The sequence below is a fragment of the Paroedura picta genome, chromosome 1 (assembly GCF_049243985.1).
Source record: "Paroedura picta isolate Pp20150507F chromosome 1, Ppicta_v3.0, whole genome shotgun sequence".
NCBI classification, from domain to species: Eukaryota; Metazoa; Chordata; class Lepidosauria; order Squamata; family Gekkonidae; genus Paroedura; species Paroedura picta.
In genome coordinates this window covers 49,018,429-49,041,081 of record NC_135369.1, presented here as the reverse complement: position 1 = coordinate 49,041,081, position 22,653 = coordinate 49,018,429, and the positions used below count along the sequence as shown (strand labels likewise).

The 22,653-nt window shown below is 40.0% G+C and overlaps 1 protein-coding gene across 4 annotated transcripts in view; it reads right to left on the bottom strand.

Moving 5' to 3' along the window:
- THADA (THADA armadillo repeat containing) overlaps nucleotides 1-21,687 on the bottom strand; it is a 175,073-nt gene extending 153,386 nt beyond the window's left edge. Inside the window, exons 1-11 of one of the 4 annotated variants that reach the window (XR_013231036.1) lie at nucleotides 21,477-21,687; nucleotides 19,650-19,749; nucleotides 16,973-17,067; nucleotides 14,337-14,467; nucleotides 9,040-9,188; nucleotides 8,909-8,941; nucleotides 8,124-8,172; nucleotides 6,258-6,448; nucleotides 4,825-4,919; nucleotides 3,807-4,027; nucleotides 334-1,025 (exon numbers count right to left, since the gene is read on the bottom strand). Coding sequence is in view for 3 of the 4 variants with exons in the window: in XM_077337687.1 (XP_077193802.1) it covers nucleotides 334-1,025; nucleotides 3,807-4,027; nucleotides 4,825-4,919; nucleotides 6,258-6,448; nucleotides 8,124-8,172; nucleotides 8,909-8,941; nucleotides 9,040-9,188; nucleotides 14,337-14,467; nucleotides 16,973-17,067; nucleotides 19,650-19,725 (1,732 nt within the window). In the remaining variant the exon portion in view is untranslated. The remainder of the gene's footprint in view (nucleotides 1-333; nucleotides 1,026-3,806; nucleotides 4,028-4,824; nucleotides 4,920-6,257; nucleotides 6,449-8,123; nucleotides 8,173-8,908; nucleotides 8,942-9,039; nucleotides 9,189-14,336; nucleotides 14,468-16,972; nucleotides 17,068-19,649; nucleotides 19,750-21,476) is intronic. The other 3 variants (XM_077337687.1, XM_077337668.1, XM_077337678.1) reach the window with 3 other exon arrangements.
- Nucleotides 21,688-22,653: the final 966 nt, after the last annotated feature.

Below are 22,653 nucleotides of genomic sequence, written 5' to 3'. Positions count from 1 at the left end.
AGCAATGGAATCCCTTCCCCAACCCTTCCTTATGAAGCCCACCAAATTCCCAAAAGCATGCTTTTGGAAGACAGTGGATCCTGAAGAACAGCGTGGGTCATGGATCAATGAAACTTCCCACTCTTTGGCACCAGGCATCAAGTAAACTTTCAATTCAGTCCCAAATTCTCAGTTCTCAAAATGCATTTTTATAATCTGAGCAACTAAGACCCTGCCATTTCTTATACCCAACCCTTGCCAGTAAATATCTGCCAAATGAAAGCAACATCAACCACCCATCTAAACTATATTTTTAAAAACTGAAGTAGAATGAATATATATGTTTGTTCTTACCAACACTGGATTCCGCTGAAGTCTGAAGTATTTTAATCATGTAGTTCAAGCTTTCAGGGCTACATGTCAGCAACTTTGGTAGGTAATAATCCGTTATATAGGTGGCTTGCTCTGGATTCCCATCACACAAAATCAAAAGTAGAGGAGATACCCAAGTCTCATGCCAATCATCAATCCAGGCTTCTCCATCCATTACAGATGTAAGATGCTTCTTGTGATTCATAAACATGATTTCCAACAGATCACTCGCATAAGGTGCAAAAGTCTGATCACTCATTACGCCTAAGATCTGAGCAGGAATTGTCCTATCCATTTCAAGTACATTATCACAGCCAATGCATTCGATAAGACAGCCAAGTGACGAATATTTGCCTTTAACGTGCCATTCTAAACTTAACAAACTTTCAGTCAGTGCCAAGAAGAAAGGGTCAAGTTTTACAATGGATCCTTTTATGGTGGCTTGGTGTATTTGGAGGACATTCTTAAATATTAGTTTTGTCTGATGCCTAACAGCATCCAAAGGATGTTCCCAGTGTGCATATACATAGTCCAGAGTTTTTCTAATTGTGTCTGAGTTTCCACTGATAGCAAGATTCAGGTTTTTGGAACCTGACTGAAGGGCACCCAATGCTGAATTTGTCCATATAGCTAAAATTCTGGACAAAGATGCTGCCATGTTAGACTCTTTTAACCTTCAAGAGATAAGAACAATGAGAAAGAGGAACACAGGGAAAATTTGTATCTGCTAATGTTTAACTATGTTCATAACATCAGAAAACTGCTGTTACCATAATATGCATCCTTTAAAAATGCACAGGCTCACAGAAGTACCACAGTACATTTTTATTACATTCACACCATGGAGATAAACAATAAGAAACAAAGTCTCCTACTTTCCTCCTCCTCCTCCTCCTCCCTGCAGGAATAAAGAAAACAAAATGTCCCCTAACAACAGCAGGAACGTATCTGGAGTTGTGTTCTCCAGCAGGCTCGGACAAATTCTTGTACTCACCTATTAGTGACCAACCGTTGCTACTTGTCTTGGCTACTTGTAGTAAGTAGGCAACTAAACACAAACTAAATATTTGTCCCATCACCATCCTGCTTCCTTTGAAGGAGAAGATGGAATAATGCAGACATTACCATTGCCCATTACCAAGGGCAAAAGACTGGCAACTCCAGTTAACAATAATTTCCCCCTAACCCTCTTCAAAGAAAGACAATAAATTCTCAGGTCAGACCCTTGGCACTTGCCCTTCCTGGTTACAGGGTACCAATGTATGTACAGTGATACCATTCATGTTCTATCACATATTTATTCCTACCTTCCTCCAAGTAGCTCAAAACACATTTTGCCATTTTATCATTACAAAAACAATGTGAGAATGATTGAGTCTAAGACAATAACCAACCCAAATGTCATAGTTGAGGCCTGCGTGATAACATTGTACAGCCACTGCAGGTTCCCTGTGAGAACTCAATTCTAAAGCAGCTCAGAAGTTTGATGTAAATCCAAACTATGGTTCCAGCTTTCCCCACTTCATCATTTCCATAAAATGAAACAGTCCTTAGCTGGCCCATTGGACAGAAGCACATTCATCACATGTTTGCAAAGACAGCCTCTGCCCACAAGACAAATGATCCTCCAGGGGATATTTTTGGTTGAGAAAAATAGCATGACATGGTGAGGCTACTGCCTCTCCTTCACCTGCAGCCCAATCCAAATGGGGTCCCTGAAGCACTTTAGAACTGCGTTCTCACAGGGAACCTGCAGCTGGCATTCTGCTGCCAGTCTCCTTATTAAATGTAACTTGTACCTTGGGCCGGAGTGGAGATTTGAACTCGGTTCTTCTAAGTTCTAATATTATAATATAACCATCATTGCTATACTGGCTCTAAATACTGCGTTGGAACGTACCATTGGGGATGTGCACAGAAAAAAAACCTGTTACTTTTCAGATTCGGATCAAATCAATTTGGGTGAATGCCCTGAAGCAATGATTTGATATAGTGATTCATTTGGATTCATCTGAATTGATTTGGCGCCATTATAACCTATGGCGCCATTAAAGAGAATGGGAAATTTTGCCTTTTCATCTATCCCATGGTTTGGGTGGTGGGGGGTTGGGTTAGAGGCACCAAATTTGCAGTGTAGCAGCTGAAGCCTCTCCTCAAAAGAACCCTTAAGTTTCAAAAAGATTGGACCAGAAGGACCAAATCTATGGGCACCTAAATATGGTGCCCCCATCCAACCTTCATTGTTTCCTATGTTGGGGGAAAACGACAAGACCAGAGAATCACAATGGCAGTCAGATGGAGGTGTCCATAGAATTGGTGTCCATATTGAAACTTGGGGGTTCTTTTGAGGAGGGCTCCAACAGCTATGCTGTAAATTTGGTGCCTTTAACTCAACCCCCCATCCTCCCCAGATAATGGAATAAACCAAAAGGTAAAATTTCCCATTTATTTTAATGGCACCATAGGTTACCACTGATTTGGCTGGTTTAAACTACAGGGATGGGCGATTCAGCTCAGATACCTCTGAAAAGGACCCAAATCAACATTGATTCAGATACTGGCTTATCTGAACTGAATCATCCATCCCTATCTATCATCTGTCCTTTTGGCAGTCATGTATTCTCCCTTCTTTTCACGGGACCTGAACTGCTCATTTACAGTTACAACAATATTGTTGATTCATCCACAACTTAGCTAATTAAAAGTTCACACAACACAGGGTAGTGGAGAAGAGGGGAAGAGATATACCCTTGTACCTTTAACATATTTTTAGGTCTCAGGAACTAACCAGTTTCTCTTTATCTAACTGCCTACTATTACCTGTTCAATTCTCCTTCTGCAAATATATCCCTGTATTCACAGACATGCATTATTTGTAATGTTTAGGCAGACTAAACATTTTCTAAATTAAGCTAGCAAGGTAAGGCTTAAGTTCAAACATTCAAACAGTAACCACAGATCAGTATTCTTCAGGGCTGCCCCACAACTGTGGAAATGTTCTCATCACGGTGGCCTTTTTTGGCTTTCTGATGGTCAAGTTTAAGATTTCAATCATGAATGTTCTATTTAGCCCAATTTAGCATGTTTGGTGTCCTAGTGGAGATCAGCCCTGCCTGCTCCTTAGAAGGCCATATCCTGAAGATGAAACTCAAATACTTTGGCCACCTCATGAGAAGGAAGGACTGCCCAGAGAAGAGCCTAATGCTGGGAGTGATCGAGGGCAAAAGAAGAAGGGGACAACAGAGAATGAGGTGGCTGGATGGAGTCACTGAAGCAGTAGGTGCAAACTTAAATGAACTCCGGGGAATGGTAGAGGACAGGAAGGCCTGGAGGATCCATAGGGTCGCGATGGGTCAGACACGACTTCGCACCTGACAATAACAAGCATGTTGGGTAATAATGTGACCTTTGTCCTAAAACTAATGAAGTAGTAGTCCACATAGAAGTAGATTTACCTTGTACTTAGGGCCAACAAAATGGAGGAAATATCCAGGAGCAGTTTCTCGCCATTGTGTCCCATGCAGCCATCCCTCCAGTCTAACATGGCAAGTGCTCCATGGCAAACAAAGAGGATGACTGAGTCAGAGAGTTCAGATGTGCAAAAACTCCCGCAGCTTTCCACAAACCAGTCTGGTACATTTAAAGATTTCAGTGAGCCATAAAGCAAATTGCTGATCTGCAAAAAATACATTGAGTGAAGCCACTGAGGCAAGGAAGAATGCTTATTACTAAATGGGAAGCTAGCAAGGACCCAAGAAAAAGCATTTTCCATTGATATGACTATCGAACTCCCTTGCACTAGAGGTACAGATGGTTCCATCCTTGCTAGTCTTCCAGAAAAATCCCAAGATATGTCTGGTTTGGATGACCATGGGGAACTCATTTTCACTTGTAGGGTTTTAGGCATGCTATTTAAAATTCCATTTCTTTGTTATTTTTTTACCTTATTATCACTGGTTTATTGACAGTATGCTGTAATTAATTTTAAATACATTGCCGTTAATTGCTGTTCTGTTTTAGTTAACTGCAGAATGCAAATTAAAAAATCAGAATTCAAATGATACCTGAAAACAGTGCCATCCTTATTCTTTAGGGAGTATTAAGTGTTCAGTGCCTTGACCTGGATGGCCCAGGCTAGTCCGATATGATTACACTGTGGAAGCTCAACAAGCGTAGCCCTTGTTAGTAACTGGATGGGGGAACAACAAGGAACTCCACGATTGCTACACAGAAAAAGGCAATGGCAAACCACCTCTACATATCAATTGCCTTGAAAACCCTGAAGGGTCACTTTAAGCTGCCTGCAACTTAAAAACACTTCCCACCACCAAGGCCACTGAAGGCTGTAATTCTGCAGAGCACTGTAAGCAACCCACCAGCTATTTTTATCCAAAGTATAACCAGATTAATATTCTAAGATTGTGCTTTTTGCATGGTTGTAAATGTTTATATCTCTCACTTTATAAAACTCACCAGACAAGGTAAATTTTCAGCTGGTTCAAACATGGTCTTCAGGAAGAGAATAAGAGCTAATCCTGCTGTACTCTGGATAGTCTGTAAGTATTCTTCTGCACAAGAGAGATAACAAATACTAGTATTAATTTGAAAACCTGAATACACTTGCTTTCTATAACACAACATCCAATATTTTCCATTCTCATGGCTACAATATCCATCAAACAATAACATTGTTAAAACGGGCCCTCCTTAAATAACTTCTCACTCTGAATGAGAGAAGGGGATGCAGAAGTCATGACCTATGGGGGTTCGAGCTCATGTGGGTACCAAGGAACTTTTAAAATTGTTTTAATCTGTGTTTTTACTGATGTGACTGATATGATACATGTTAAATGTTGCAAATCACGCAGAGTAAAAAAATGCCAAGAGGGGCAGTATAGAAATCCAATTATAAATAAATAGATAAATAATTAGAAACCCTCACTGTACCAAGGAAGACTGAAGGAATACCAATACTTATACATGCTCCAGAATGGAATAAGGAAAAAACAAATACAGAAGCTCAAATAAATTTAATGGAAAAAACAAATTCAAAATTGAAAAGAAGCTGAAGTATCTAGGTATTGTCAAATAAAAATTATACTGCTGTTAAAATGAATGTTTTGTCTGCAATGTTATTTTTGTTTCAAACTCTAGACTCCTGATGAACCATTTAAACAATGGCAAAAATATTTAGGAAAATTCATCTGGCAAAGGAAAAAACTTGTATTTAATATATCATTAGATGTGAAGGAAAGAGAAGATCTAGGACTTCTGGACTTGAAATTATAAATACCACATTGTTTTTATAGATGAAAGAATGAATTTCACTGAGAAACAAAAGATTACTGGATCTGAATGACCATGATCTCAAGTTTGATTGGCATGCTTATTTATGATATGACAAGGATAAAGTGAATGTAGACATTAAAAATCACTAAGATATGCAATTCTGAGGATCTGGAATAAATATACAATTAGACTGATTGGATGACCTGTAGTTTAAAGGAAGTAAAAGATTAAAGGAAGTAAATGTAAATTTATGTTTAATATGGATATGAAGAAATAAATGTATGATATAATTAGAAATGAATGTTTAGTTTGTTTTTGATTTACAATTTGGTGGGATGGAGAAGCTAAAAAGAAATAAAATTAATACTGACAATAAGAATAAAGTTAGTTTATAATGTTATGTAAGGGATATGATACCTAGTTTTTGTTCGCAACTTTTTTGCTATTTTTCAAACCTTTTTTGTAATGTCTGTTAAAAATAATAAATTAAAAAGAAGTTATCTTGCATTGCTATTCCTTAACAAAAAAAAACATTATTTCAATCTGGCTATTATAAAGCAATAAAAATAGAGTACAACCCACTAATTTTTAAATAAAGAGATATTGGTACTACTTACCATTGTTTAAAAGGCAAGTAAAACAATTGAGTAGCCCACACATACTTTTCCAAATAGGAGAATCTGGTCTCTTCCAAAGATCATCCTGAATATTTGTTTGTATTTTTTGTATCAACATCATTGAAACTTTAATACCCATCAACAAATCATGCATCAGTCGAGTTTGGGCAATGAGATTCCCACTGAGCTTCCTATAAAAAGACATTTAAAATGGGTAGCTGTTATTGATCTCTTGCAGCAAAAATATGCTAGTAAAATGCTAAAAAAACTTTTACCAACCCATTTGTCAGAAGTGAACTGTGAAAGTGAGGGATGTGTATGTGCAGGGTGGTAATTACTTAGTTCAAAGGGCCCCCCATTAATATAAGTTATGAGTGCTCCCAGAAAGCATTTTTGGCTTGTTCAAAACCAAATATATAGGCCAATATCCTATACAACAGTGGTTCTCAACCTGGGGGTCGGAAACCCTTTGGGGGTCAAACAACCCTTTCGCAGGGGTCACGGCAGGGTGAGCAGCTTGGCTGGGGGGGCACCACCACTGTTGCCACTCCTCCTGAATGCGCCCACCAATTTATAACCAATCATGAACAATGGATCTTCACACCATTGGTCAGTTTCGGTTTAATTTCTTTGAAAGAACACTTGCATAATTTTGTGGTTGAGGGTCACCACAACATGAGGAATTGTATTAAAGGGTCGCAGCATTAGGAAGATTGAGAACCACTGCTATACAAGATCTTTTGAGTTTAAACTATCCAAAATATGTGAGCACAATATCCCAAGGACTCCTGGTATCAAAATGTCAGAGTAAGGGACATGCATATTCCCTGTTCCCACTCTTGACAAAAGAACAAAATTCATTAAAGGCATGGAAACAGCCCAACAATATCAGAGAGGCATTGATCACAGCCCTCTTTGAAGGTCCTTCATGTTTTCTTGGTCCAGTGTTCCCCAACCCCCAGGCTATGGACCAGTACTGGGCCGCAGTGGAGGGGAGGGAGATGTCGGCGCGTCAGTAGGCGCGTCTCTCCCCCGTGGCGATCACTGCACCGGGAGTGATCAGCCACTTTGACAGCCAATTGCTCCTGGTGCAGTGAGTGCCACGCCACCGGGGGGAGGTGCAGGCGCTGGCACCTCCCTTCCCTCCCCCCCTGGTCTCCGGCCCAAAAAAGGTTGTGGACCACTGTTCTAAAGTATGCAACTGGTTCTGCAAAAACAGCCTGCTTCTGTCGAGCTCATAGGGCTTTAAAGCCAAAGGCATTCAGAGGTGATTTTCCATTGCCTGCTTCTGGGTAGTGACCCTCAACTTCCTTGGCCCTGATGTGATCCTTAGCTTCCAGGATCTGATGAGATCCAGCTAGCTTGGGCCATGCAGATCAGCGCACATATACAAATAAGTACATGTAAAAATATAGTTGTTTAGTCTTTCATATAATTATTGAAGATGACATTAGCCACAGCTAAAGTACAAGCAGCCAAGAACTAAAAAACTAGTAATATATCTGTAGCATCAGGAAGGTTGGCATGACATGCTAACAGATAAGCTTATAAAGGTGTTACAAGCATGCTTTTAAAGCAAAAATTAACAAAGATTTTTTGAAACAATGGTAACCAATTGTAATTTTTTGGAATGAGATAACCTCTGCCAAAGGCATGTACACAAATATTGTTTTAAAATATTGCCATTATTAAGTATTACTTCACAACAATATCCTTTTTTCTGTATCTGCTTTGACAACTTTTTAAAAATACTTCTTGAATATAACAGATCACAATATGTCTTACTTCATGTAGATATTTCATCTATACCATTCAAAGGGGAACAGATTGCTATATCTACAGCTAACTGAGTAGTGGGGTACTCACCTGTTTTCAGCCTCTATTTCAGGTAATGACTGCTGTAGAAATTGAAGAGCTAAGAAATAATGGTCAGAGATACCATAAGCTACTAAACTGGTTTGACATAAAAATAATGTAACATCAAAGCAATTAATGTTATTAAAATACAAGGTCAGAATGCTTATATGTTTCCAAACAAGATGGAATTACAGCTCAGCAGAATTTTAAAATTCCATCACAATTCTTTGTTCTTTACATAAGTGCTCCCATTCTTCAACATTCAGATTGGTTAGAACAAATAAAGATACTGCTTCATGTGTGGCGCTCTCAGTATTATCTCTGTGAGCCACCCCAAGCCCACTCATGGAGAGGGCCAGCCTAAACACTGAAATATAAATATATAATATTAATATTTTATATAATAGTCAGACCTTAGTTTACAAATGCATCAGAATAAGTTCTTAAAATGCTCCATGAAACCCTAAACACAGTTATAATCCAGAAGCTCATTTATTTTAAGTTAGAAGGTATAATTCTTCTTAAGATTGCAATGTGAATTACTTCAGACGGTGAGTCCGGCATTCAGCTCATTTTAATGTTATCTGCAATGTGGGTCAATTCTGTCACCTATACAAACCCCCACCTAATTGTGCTAAGCTTTATACATTAATAATAAAATAAGGAGTCCTTTCTACATCCTATAAAGCTAGCCAAAGACAGAATCTCTTTCATAATTTCTAGGGAGTTAGGTAACCTAAAATCGTTTTATTATAAAAGCATACTAAGCAAGTGTAGAGGTACCAATCATTTACCTTCTTTGAATAGCGTACTCAGACTTGATCTACCTGAAAAATTAAAATACACATTTTAGTAGCTAATAGATACAACAGTGTAAAACCTCTATACTGGTACATTCCCAATTTTTACTGAACAATATTCATACCTATATTGGTATTTTCAACACAGGAAACAAGATTTTCCATAATCTTTCTGTACTGAGACAGGTCCGTATTTTTTAGTTCTTCTCTGAGACAGCCAACAATACTATGTGTGGCTTCTGCCAGAAGAGATTCGGGAAGGCCATTTAGGGTGCTGCATGTGAAGAGACAATAGCCAAATTATTTAAAATGCAGATACTAAAAGCATCCGATACAATGAAACATACACCTGCATCTATCTGGGAATCACTCTACAAAAGACTGCTGACTCCAATAAAATACTGCAGCTGAATTTGATTACAGGACAGGGCTGAAGTATTAAAATAAGAAAATGTGCATTATGTTTTTCCTAACATGGAAATCAATGCCTTCTATGAAGTTTATGGTGGCTAATAATGGAAGGCAAAGTTAGTCAATATAGTCAGTTCAATACAGAGGAAGGCTGTCACAGCACAGAGATAAACTGTTTCACAAGTTAACTCCAGCATAGAAAACACTTTTTACATTTTTACAAGACCCAACTAGAAGGCCAGTTGAAAATCTGGCAAACCTAAATAGAACCCTTTAAAATATTCCATCCATGGCTGACTCTAATTTGATACTACAAGCAAGACAGATTGTGTTCCTATCAGATTTTTCACAAATTCCAGGTAAAGACAAAAAGCATTACATAGTCTTAATATTAGACACATGAGGTTTCTGTGTTGGCCTGGAACAAATCAAAAGTAATATCCAGAAATGTACCTGACTGAAGCAATCATACTGTTTTAATAAATGGAAATGTTTTAAAATAATATATATACATTCATTTATTAATTAAATGAAATGAAAGGGCTTTGGAGGACATTCACTAGGAACTTGTAAATAAGTTTGGATAATCTTTCTGAAGTTCTTTCATCATGAAAATGAATAGGCATCTTACAATCTTACACTAACAAAATTGTATTCTAGCATATAGTGGTCCCTTGCCGGGCAGATATCTTGATACAAGGCTATGAAAACCAGACACACACACAGCCAAATCAAAGTTGAGAAAGTACATGAAATAGATACAAGTACAGAACAAGATGTTTATGTTGTATTTTTTATTGTATATAAAGCACTTACAGAAAGATAAAAAGAAAAAGAAACAACCAGCTGGGAAAGTAATTGTTGATACATGTAAGAGTATAGTCTGTTACTATCTTAAAAACAACATATTCAGTTCCCATCGCATGTTAGTCCTAACCTAAAAGTTACTATTGTCTTTCTTAGCCAAGTAATTGTTAATACATATAAGAATACAATCTATTATTATCCCAAATAATATATAGTCAGTTCCCATCATATGTTGGCCCTAACCTAAAAGTTGCTGCTGTCTTTCTTAAGAGAGACCAGGTAATTACTCCACTGTTTGTCACATTCTTCAGGTGGTCGCAAAAGATGGAATTGTGCTCTTTTCCATGATGTATCTGCTGGCAGGTCTTGAAGTATTTGTGCTTCTTGATCCGCCGAGCTCAGTGGCGTCACCTGAAGCTTTTTGGGTGGAATATTTTTTGCTGCCTTGCTGTCAGGGCCCACAAACATGTTTCTTGATTGCTTCTTGCGTGCGGTCGCCTTTGAATAGACTCTGTATATTTTGTCAATCCGAATCCCTTCCTCCTCTAAGTACTCTTCCAGGCTTTCGATGCTTTCCTTCCTTAAGTCTGTTTTCCCAAATTCGTCCAAGACGCCTTTGATTTTTACGTTCCTAACTCTCTCCCACTCCTGTTGATTAGCTTCCAAACAGTGGATTCTCGTTTGGCGTGTTGCTGGCTGAGTTGAGTTTTCATCAGCTATATTTTTCAAACCGTCGATTCTGTCTGAGAGCTCTTTCTTGGCGTCTTGGATTTCCTTTTCAACATTTTTGACTGCTTTCAATATCTCTGATTTACCTTCGCATAACAAGTGAAAGAACCGTGCCTTAGTTAATTTTTCCATAGTTCTAAACAGTCACAGATTACAAGCAGAAGGTCTTGCGAGAGTTCGGGCGATCAGAAATTATCAGTTTGTCAATCTCCGTATTAAGTCAGCATCCCCCACTAAGCTCTCTTTAACAAATCTTTAAACTCTTTCTTTTGTTTGATTAATGAGTATATTTAGCTGGCTTGCCTCCCGTCCAAAGAAAGAATTCCCTTGTAAATTGGTTAGGGGGGAAGGAGGGGGGCTGGTGCCTGGCTTTAAAGAATAGGAGAGCAGAGAGAAAACTCATAGTCTTTGTGTTGATGTTATCAGACTTCGGCTCTTGTCAATCTGCAGAAAAATGCAGGCTTTTATGCAGCTGGGCGCTTCAAGCTTTGAAAATTGCTTACGACAAGGACGCCATCATGACCCCGAGCACAGGCAGTGACGATCCGGAGAACTCAGTCTCCGCGGATCTGTAGGACCCTCAGGATGCCATTCTCGGTTCCTGGGGTGACCAGCGAGCGAGATTTGCGCATCCCACTCAGGTCTACCAGGTGCGTCTGCTCCTGGCCCTCTGCTTGGCTTGAGAGCTCATCACGGAACGAGCTAGCACGGTGCCATCTTCAGTTGTTTTCAGATGTTTATGTTGCATTGATAGTCTTCACAGACTGCATCCTTAAACTCCATTGTCACCCATTAGTGCTAGAGTTCTCGATACATCTACATATTGTTTCCCATTCCAATTTAAGCCACTGATTTTATAAGCCTTATCAAGCAAGGATTCTGTACAAAGGTGTTTGACAGACTGCTTACTCTCAGAGTCCTATCCCAGCAGAGAATTTAGCTTCATAGGTCAAACTCTGTATGTTCCCCACACTTCTAGAGGAAGATCAGGAAGCTATGAAAATAGGCCTTTTCTTTACTCCTCCTTCCCCCAGCTCTGGAAAGCAATACTCTTTTTCATTTTGCCAGATGCCTTCTTCTCTGGACATATTTTTTGTTGAAGGGCAAGTGCGCTGTTGTTCCAAGCATAGTGTGATCTTTACTCCATTTTGGTGGGCTTTAATATGATTTGATATTATTCATTGTTCTGTTTTACTGATGGTAATTTTAGAAGTTTATTATATCTGCTGTTCTATGGTTTACTTTTTTAGTTTTATATATTGTATTACATTTTCTATTGTTACATGTTAGTAATCTTTCCCTGCCTCAAACACTATTAGTGGGGAGATGGTCTATAATTTTTTTTAAAAAATATAATAAAATAATGCATAAATTTTTGAAGCTCTGAAATCTTCATATGCAATTGTCAGAACTAAAACATTACTTGTGAGTTAGGACAGAGTATCTGACACAATAAAGTATTTATACCATTGTATAGCAAAGTACAGCAAAGTTAATAACTCTGATATCAAACATTTTTATCTAGAACCCTGCAGCCTTTTCACATTTTGTAAGAGATTTGGAAATTCCAAAGGTGCTGTTTTGCGATTAAGAACAAATTCAGGGAGAACGACTGAAGATGGCGCCGTAACATCTGGGCTTCTGTCCGGCTCTTAAGCCATGCTGAGGGTCAGGAGCAACCGCACCTGGCTGACCTGAGCAGATACGCAAATCTGCTCGCCGGTCGCCCCAGGAACCGGGAACGGCATCCTGAGGGTCCTACAGATCCGTGGAGAGGGAGGAGACGAAGCTCTCCGGATCAACCACGGCATGTGCTTAAGGTCATGATGGCGCCCTTGCCGTAAATAACTTTCTAAGCCTGAAACGACCAGCTGACCCTACATTCTTCCCTGATCATCTTTTACTAGACTGACAGGAGCTGAAGTCTACAACAGTAAGGATTGAAAGCTTTCTGGCTTTTCCTTTTCTTTCCCTTTTCTTTCCCCACAAGCTCTCCCCCCCCTCCTCAACCAATTTACAAGTGAATTCCTTCTTTCGTCGAGTGAGAGGCTCCCAGCTAATTATACCCACTAACCAAACAAAGAGAGAGCTTAAGAAAAAAGAGACTTTAAAGCTTTGCTGGAGAGAGTTCAGTGGGGGAAGCTGACTTGATACGGAGATCGACAAACTGATAATTTGGGATCGCTCGTGCTCCCGCGAGACCTCATGAGACTTTCTGTTTATACTCTGTGACTGCCTAGAACTATGGAGAAATTAACTAAGGCACAGCTTTTCCATTTGTTATGCGAAGGGAACTCAAAGATACTGAAAGCAGTCAATAAGGTGGAAAAGGAAATCCGAGGGACTAAGGGGGAGCTTTTGGACGGAGCCGACGATCTGGAGAGAGCAGTTGATGAGGGCACAGCTCAGTCAACAATACAAACGAGAATTCAATGTCTGGAAGTTAATCAACAGGAGGGGGAGAGAGCTAGGGATGTAAAAATCCAAAGCACCTTGGAAGAACCTGGGAAAACAGATTTAAGGAAGGAAAGCACCGAAAACCTGGAAGTCTATTTAGAGCAGGAAGTTATTTGGATCAGCAAAATAAAAAGAGTCTATTCAAAGGTGACAGCACGCAAAAAGCTATCAGGAGATATCTCTGTGCGACCAGAGGAAGAGATCCAGATTGATAAAGTATACAGAGCCTACTTAAAGGCGACTGCAAGCAAGAATCAAGCAAGAGACTTCTTTGGCCCTGACAGAAGAACAATCAGAAATACTCTACTATGGAAAAAAATACAATTTCATTTTCTGTGACCACCTGAAGGATGTGTTGAACAGTGGAGCATTCTCCTGGTTTCCTGTGGGGAAGACAGTGGCAGTAACTCTTAGGACAGGACCAATATATGAAGGGAACTGACTTTATATCATCTAAGACAATAATAGAATATATTCTTATAATAGATTATACTCTTATATGTATCAACAATTACTCTGCCAAGAAAGATGGTAATAACTTCTAGATCAGGATTAGTATGTGATGGGAACTGAATATGTATGTTAAAAGAGGATGGCAAACCATATCAGCTGGTCGCTTTTTTTCTCTTTACTTTTCTGTAAACGCTTCATATAATAATAAATAATAAAATTATTTTTAAAAAAAGACCTCACAATCTTCCCCCCCCCCAAAAAAAGAACAAATTCAGAATGTCCAAATAAATTAATAGCTAAAACATTACTGCAAGCTACAGAACAGTTCTACAACCAATATACAACAGTTGGCAACGGAGTACAAGAATGCTGATAGATTTTGAATACTAAGTTGGAAGCTAGATTTGCAATGAATGCTACTGCTTCACCCAATAAGACATTTTGCATTTGTTTCCTTGAACTACTAATTTTAATCTTCTCTTTAAGTGCAGGATGGAAAGTTGTGACCCATAAAATAAATAATCTTATGTTAAAAACAAAACAAAACCTGGCTCACACACATTACCTTGACAACACTTTTTTCAAAGGGTTCTTTATCTCCAGTGACAAAAATATTGCTCCCAAAATATCTATACAACTTTTAACCATGGGATCATGCAAAGAGGTTGTATCCATCTTTTGAAGTAAAGGCAAAATCTGTTAACAAAATAAATGTTTATGTTAGCATTACATACTATATCCCAGTAACAATGTAAATCTACATACTGATTACAGGACAGGATAGCTACATATAAATTAATTAAATATTAAGTTGATTAAACAGCATACAGTGGATAACTATAAAAATGTACTGAATCAGAAAGATCAAAATATATGTAAAACAAGAGGACGAGCTTCTAACAGAATACCAATAGACAACAAACTGAGTATACATGCCAGCCTGCACATAACTATACAAAAACAGTATTCGAACACCCCACATAACTTCAGTCTCACAGCCAGATATCTAATGTAAAGATCCAGCTCAGTTCAGTTTCTTATAGCTCTCTAGCCACTTTGTGAGGGACACATCTCCCTCCCCACTCAGACCCTGCCTTAGGAGGCTTCTGTTCCCAGGCACTGCAGGGCACCCGGGTGTACAAGCTGTCTCCCTGGTCTGAGTGGAAGGGGAAGAGACTTGCTGAGTGGAGGGGGGAGAGACTGGGCAAGTGGGAGAAGAAGCTGCCTTCAGTATCTGAGTGAAGAGAGGGGCATGTCCCCATCTCCACTTGGACCCTGGTTACAATGAACCTTGTTCTCCAGGGTGCCTGGCGCCCAAGAGAATAAGTGGCCTTCAGGACCTGACTGGGGAGAGGGGCACATCCCCTCCTGGCTGGCTTGCGCCTTCTTCTCCCAGTTGCTACGCACCCATGAGAGCAAGCTGCCTTCAGGAACTAACATGCCCCCTCCCCACTCTGATCCAGATAGCTTGAGCCTTCTTCTCCTGGTCCCACCAGAAACTATCCAATATAAACTTTTACAAATTTAAATTTTATTTATTGGATTTATATCCCACCACTCTCAGAGACCAGTTCGCAGCGGGTTACAAGAAACCATCCAGACAATAAAACCCCATAAAATATCCTTTAAAACCCCAATATAATAATTACAACAACCTGAGATGGCAAAACAACCCTCTTGACATGAAGGCCCTTATGAGGACAGCATAGGGGAAACCAAACTGCACCAAGCAGTCCAGCACAACACACCACAGGGGACCCATACCCTTTGCTCTTGCACTGGAGCCAACCATAAACCTGGCAAAAGAGTTCCGTTTTACAGGCCCTACAGAAAGCTGAAAGCTCACCAAGGGCCCACAGCTCCTCCAAGAGCTCGTTCCACCAGGTCAGGGCCAGGACCGAAAAGGCCCTGGCCCTAGTCGAGCCAGGCAAGCCTCCTTGGGGCCAGGAACAACCAATAAGTTAATAACTGCCAAGTGTAAAGCCCTGCATGGAATACAGAGTTTGGTTGCAATTTCAGCTAACCGGCAGTTCTTATATGGGCTGCCACATTTATGATGGCACTCTCAGTTGACTCCAATAGACACTTTTCTATATGGAGGGCTGGTATCATTTATGTTGTGATAGGTTCATGTTGTTTCTTCAATTTGTATGGAACGGATATGTATGTGAAAGTGTAATGAACCTGAGAACTCGTCCTTCCAAATTTGCTGTTCTTAAAAAATAAGACTTTCGATAACAGCCCTGCTAAGACCATTTATGCACTGGGAACTTCAGTGCCCCAGCTCCCGTGCAGGAGCACAAATCAGGGGCAGCTGAGGTGCACCAGGCCAAGTGCTCCCCCATGTGGGTGCAGGAAGAGGTGGGGCAACCTGCCACGACTAAAACTCCAGCCTGCAGCTTAGCATGAAACCTCCAGTGCATAAACGGTCTAAGTGAGCAACTAACAATGCATTATCTTTACCAAGTATAAAAAAACTCCATAAAAACTGACATATGAGATTGAGATCTGGAGGTAAAATCACAGCATCCCATCTTGAAGGATAATCAGTATTATTTACCAACCCAGAAGATAACAAAGACCACCTGTTTTAATCACTAGAACAAGATCCATCTCAGTCCCATTTCTTTCTCTAGAGACCATTAAAAATCTGCAGGCACAGAATTCTCAGCCCACTTGATATATCCAATAAACTGGTAATGTCAAAAATACTTCCCCTAAAAATCTCTCAAAATCAATTCAAGCAAGCAGGGATGAAATCATATTTAGGAGATGAAATCGAATTTTAGTGCTAAAATCAGAGCCCAAAATTCTCAAAGTCTACAGGCTACATTTGCAGCAGGAAAACAGATGCAGCTTTTAATTTTTATTCACTCTGCTTTTTAAAAGTTATACTGTCAAACAAAACAAACAAAAGCAAAGGTGTCATGTGAAGACTGGGATAGTGAATACTGTTCTCAATAGCAATGTGACAACTAGACAGTCACTGAAGAAATGTAAGAATGAACTGCAGAGAGAACAGTAGATACCATGAGGTTCAGAGTTGGCTTTTTGAACTAAGTTGGTTTAGGATGGCGGGGTTGTTTGTTTACAGGAGCTCCGAACAATGCTCACCTACAAGTTTAGCCTTCATTACCCAAATCATCTATAGTCCTCCTGTAGCATAGCAGCATTAAAAATACTAATTCAAAAACATCAAACCTGTTTAACATAGTGAATTTGCTGAATGCCATCAGTCAACATCCCACAGTGCAAGAGAAGTGAGGCTAAGTTCTGCCCTTCTGAATCTGCAAAAGCTGTTAATTGAAAAAGGAAAAAAGCTTTTACCACAGTACCATGATACATATATAACAGCCAGTTCCTTTTTTGTGTCTGTTATTCTCAAGGACCATTTATGCACTAGGTTTCATGCGGGGCTGCAGGCTGGAGTTTTAGTCATGGCAGGTTGCCCTACCTCTTCCTGCACCCACATGGGGGAGCATTTGGCCCGGTGCACCTCATCCACCCCTGATCTGTGCTCCTGACAGGGGGGTGGGGCAGTGAAGTTCCCAGTGCATAAACGGTCAAGCAGAGTTCTGCCACCATACATAAATGGGATAGGTAATAATGGTTCCCATTCAGTTCTACAGTACAGATTTAAAGGGGATATTTTACCACCAGCACCTATTAACAGGCGCACTTCTGTTTGTTGTAATAGCAACAGAACCGGTAAAAAGAACACATTATGTGGCTTCTCTGCCTTTCATAAAACAAAATTTTGACAGATACAATGCTGGAAGAAAAATATCACAATTACAGAGAATCCAGTTAAAATTATTTCTGTGCAACTAGAGGCATAGAGGGTATTTGTAACTGCTGCTTTTTCTTAAAAGAACTCCTTCAAGTTCCCTGCAGATAATCAATCAAAGAGGTATATAAAATTGTTTGTACTGCTCATACCCTAGGAAGCGGTTCGTCCCCCAAAGCAGTAACCTCAAGGACCTCTGTCTACAGTGCTACATAAGATAAAGATGCAGCTTACCAAAAGGAGCAAAACCCATTTTCTTGTATAATTACTGATTGCTCCAAGTATGATATTTGGCTCAGCCAAGGATCATATGGCACTGTAAAGGTTTTGACTTTTGGACTTAAAATATCTAGAGAAAACAATCCTTGACAGAAAATAATCTGATTTTTATAAGACAAAAATTAATAAGTACCTAGGTCAAAGAAACAATTTTTAGCAAGGGAGTCTGAAGGACTGAGCCATACTGAGGTGACAAGAGATCAAGTCTAGAACTACTGAGGAACTTAAAAAGAAGTTAGTATCCTGGTGGTATACATTCAAGGGCTCTTTGGGAACTCATATATGAAACTGATATAATTTATCACTAAACCCAGCCACTGCACTGAAAGACTGGAGGGTATGTTATACCAATTGTTAAAAAGAGGTCCAGACAGTAACCAGGCCAGTTAGCCTAACATCTATCCCAGGCAGATAACTAAAAACTGTAATTAAGGAGAGAATTAAAAGGCACACAGAGGAACAAAAAGAGAAAATAGGGGAAAATAGGGGAAAGAAAAATCCTGCCTTGCCGATCTTTTGGAACTATCTGAAAAAGTGAAAGAAAATGTAAATAACTGAAAATGTAAATAACTCTAACTGACAGTTAGAGCAGTTTCTCAGTGGAACAGGCTTCCTCGGGAGGTAGTGGGTTCTCCATCTTTGGAAATTTTTAAACAGAGGCTAGATAGCCATCTGACGGAGAGGCTGATTCTGTGAAGGCAAAGGGGTGGCAGGTTACAGTAGATGAGCGATTGGGATGTGAGTGTCCTGCATAGTGCAGGGGGTTGGACTAGATGACCCAGGATGAACCTTCCACTCTATTATTCAATGATTCTATGAATAGACACTTGAACATTCAAAAGGCTTTTGACAAGGTGTCTCTTGTGTACGTTTAGCAGTCATGAGATAAACCAATTAAAAGTTGTTAAAAGAAAAGAAGCATTGAATAGGAATAAATGGAAAGTTCTCGAAGAAGGGCAGTAAACTGTGGGTCCAACACAGAGCAGTATTGGGACTTGTCCTATTTAATTTGTTAATCTGTGATCCTGAAATGGGGATGAGTGGTACAGTGGCCAAGTCTGCAGGTGACACAAAATTATAGGATGGTAAAATCCAAGGCAGGCTGTGAAAAGCTCAAGGAGGATGGAAAAATAACAACATTGGAATCTGGAAGCTAGATCTGAAATGGGAACATGACTAACATAAGTCCCTACCAGTCAAAGAGTAGTTTAGTTTTATATTGATATCTCAATTTATTGATTTTAATGGTTGTAACTATGCATATTAATTGGAATTTATATGGTGTTAATCACCCCACGCCAGCTTGCAGAAACGGTGGTCTACAAATCAAATAAATAATAAAGGAAGAAATGATAACATGGCGAATAAATAAGTGTTAATTGATGTGTACCAAAACAAATCCCAACTTTAGGTACAGTGTTAATGGGGTCTGAACTTGCAAACACTGATAGAGATCTTGAGGTCATAGCAGATAGCTCAATGAAAATTTCTGTTCAATGCACAAAGAGCTGGCCAGACTGTGACCAGTTGCTGGACTAGATGAACAACTGATTAGATCCAGCAGGGCTCTTTTTGTGTTCTAGGAAACTGTCTCAATTCTTTGGTGAGAATGTTTTAGTTATTATTTTTCCCTTCTATGCAAAAGACTTTTTCAAGATGAGATATGGAAAAGCAGGGGGTGGGGAATATACAAAATAAGGCCACTTTTTCTTTTAACTTAAAAGATATAATCCAGGGGAATGTATTTTAAAGTTATATAGCACCATAGGAATACGTCTTCAGAGATAAACTGAACAACTTAATTATACTTACACTGAAGTCTTTCAAGCTGTTGCTGATCAAGAACAAAGGTATCAACCAGCATCTCTTTCTTCTTCTTTAAAACCATTCTGATAGATTAAATCAGTACCTACTTTAAAAAAAAACTTACATTGACATTTATACCAGTAATATTTGAAAATCACAATTATAAGATTTTCAATTCACCTCCATATTTTGCAAGAAAGTTGTTCCAACTTGTTTTACTATTCACACAAGAAGTTCAGAGATGTACACATGCTTTTTATGAAGAATAACACTCTAAATGAAATATACAAACTTGCAAAGGTAGGACACTTGTGGGTCTCACATAGAACTCTCAGAGGCCAAGATTCTGCCCAAAAGCAGCTGACAGAGACTCACACCACACCAGTTCAACACCTAATCTAGTAACCCAGGCATCAATTACCCACAATTTTCCAAAGTCCACTTCTTTCGCTTCAGTCTGAACAAATCTGAACAAATCTGAGAATATTCTTCCAGATTGCACTCTAGGTTTTCACCCTTCATTCCACACTCTTCACTGCAGCCTACAATCCATGTGTTTATTATACCATATGGGTCCTATAGCCTCAAGAATTCACGCCATAAATGGCTACCAGAGGAGGCAGAAAGCAAGAAATATCCATGGTAGTCAGCACTTTTCACAATCATCGCCCGATCCAACATTAAGTAGATTTACCCTCTCTAGAGGCTCAACACAACACCAGTATGCTAGTATTGGTAGCATGACATGGTAAGAGAGTGTTGTGCATGCAGGAGTCAGTTTTTACTGTTGCTTCACTGAGATGCAAGCACTGAGATGCAAGTATTCTCAATCTGATCATATCTACCTTACCTCATTCTAACCCTGCTGAATGAAAAATAGAAACATTATATTAACTACAGACAACAGTCCATCTGTCTTTCATATTTCCATAAAAAGAATGTGCCTCATTTCATATATGTATATGTATAAATATAATAATAATAATAATAATAAAATGTTCACCAGAAACACAAAAGCATATGCGAAATAATCTGACTACCACAAAGAGCCCATGACGCAGAGCCTCATTAAACTAAGGGCTGATTTATACATTCAGGAAAATACCATGGCAGTAAGAATAGTCTGCACCTATGTCTACAGGTAGAGCAAGACATTTTAAACTGCCTGCAAATAGAAAATCAGCACAGCAAATCATTATTATTTCCTGCTGACGGGGTGAGGTGGGGTGAAGGAACAAAATTCCAGAGGTCCTGGTCATTTGGGGCATTTTATTTATGCAACCTACTGTAATATTATGTTTGTACAGAATCTGGACAGTATAAGACAGGGATCTTGAGCAAATCTTTGATGGCACACAGATGCCTATTGCATCCTCTTTTTTATTTAGAGCTTTCCCTCCCCAAAGGAGCATGCAAAACTGTAATCTCACATTCAGTCTGCCGTGGTACAAGACATTCTCTCAATCTAGCCCACTGCCTATGGTTGCTGTGAGGATAAAGGAAGAACCCTGTCCGGAACCCTGACTCCTTAAGCTATGCATACAAAGAGTAACAACCCTCGACCATCTTCGGAATGACAGCTTGTCACTCCAGGGGATACCCTGAGAATCCGGAACTGCATTTTACGCCTTCCACGCGGTACTCAGAGGGCTCAACCCCACACACCAGCTTTGACTGGGGGCCAAAGCCAGCCAAGAACAGCACCGCGCACCTCATACTTTAGCACCAGACAGGAAGCACGGCTTCCCCAATGCCCTCCTCGGCGCGACACAACGCTGGCCGGCAAACGCTGCACGGCAAGCACTGCAGCGCCGCCTACCCAACCTTGCTTACCTAAGGAAGGCTCTTTCCTCGCCACGTTCTATACGTGCCAACCCCGCCCCGGTTTACCACCAACTAGGCCCCAGCAGATCTTTCTCCCGCTCGCCGCAGGTACCGCCCCGCGGTAAGAAGGCGGAGCCCAGTGCAAACAGCCCACCCCGGGAGCCACGGCTCTCTCCGTCCCTTCGGGGAAAGACTGCGCGGCAAGGGGTACAAAACGAGCACGCTCCGGCTCGGAGAGGCTTCGCGTCGCATGTGACAGTCTAGTCGTCCAATCAGAAGAGAAAGTTAGTCGGAATGCGGACGCCAAGAGGCGGGCGCTATTGGCTCTTTCAGAAAGAGCCGGTCTGTTAGGTCTGCAGTCGGAGGGAAGCCTCAGGACCGCGAATAATCAAGAGGTTTGGGGGCGCGGCGGGTAAATTGAGCGATCATTGAGCTGGTCCTAATTGGGCTGCTGGGAGATAAAACGGTAATGACTGGGGAAGGCACTGGCAAGGTCACCCTGTATTGAGTCTACCATGAAAACGCTGGAGGGCGTCACCCCAAGGATCAGACATGACCCGGTGCTTGCTATCAAATGTAAATAAGTATATCCTTAGATTTCTTAAACAGACAATAACATGTTGTGCTCAATATAACCAACACCAAAATGACAGTATCTCATGTCTTTTATTCAGATTTTCCCTTTTTATATGGCTGAAAGGCAAACTTTTTGATAGTTATGATTCTTATGTTTTCAAGATTTGTGTAATTGTAATGCTGAGTTTCACCACTCTGTGGCAGCAAACAATTTTTTAAAAAATTGCACTCTGCACAATCCAGTTCATGGCTATTAGGAAGTCAATCTCACTATCTTCAATAGGTTTTTCTCCTGGGTAAGTATGCGAGGGCTGAAATCTGAATTACCAAAATTAATCCTGTAAGACTATTTACTTCAATGGACTTAGCAATGTAACTGTTTTGCATTGTACTGACCAAATCCAGCTGGGTCTGAGACCTAGAATTGTGATAGACCGGTATGTTGTTGTTAGGTGCGAAGTCGTGTCCGACCCATCTCAACCCCATGGACAATGATCTTCCAGGCCTTCCTGTTCTCTACCATTCCCCGGAGTCGTGTACTATAAAGTGCAGCTGTTCATCTAATGGCCTTTCAAAAATGCTTGGTACAATTTCAGCATGTAAACATCAG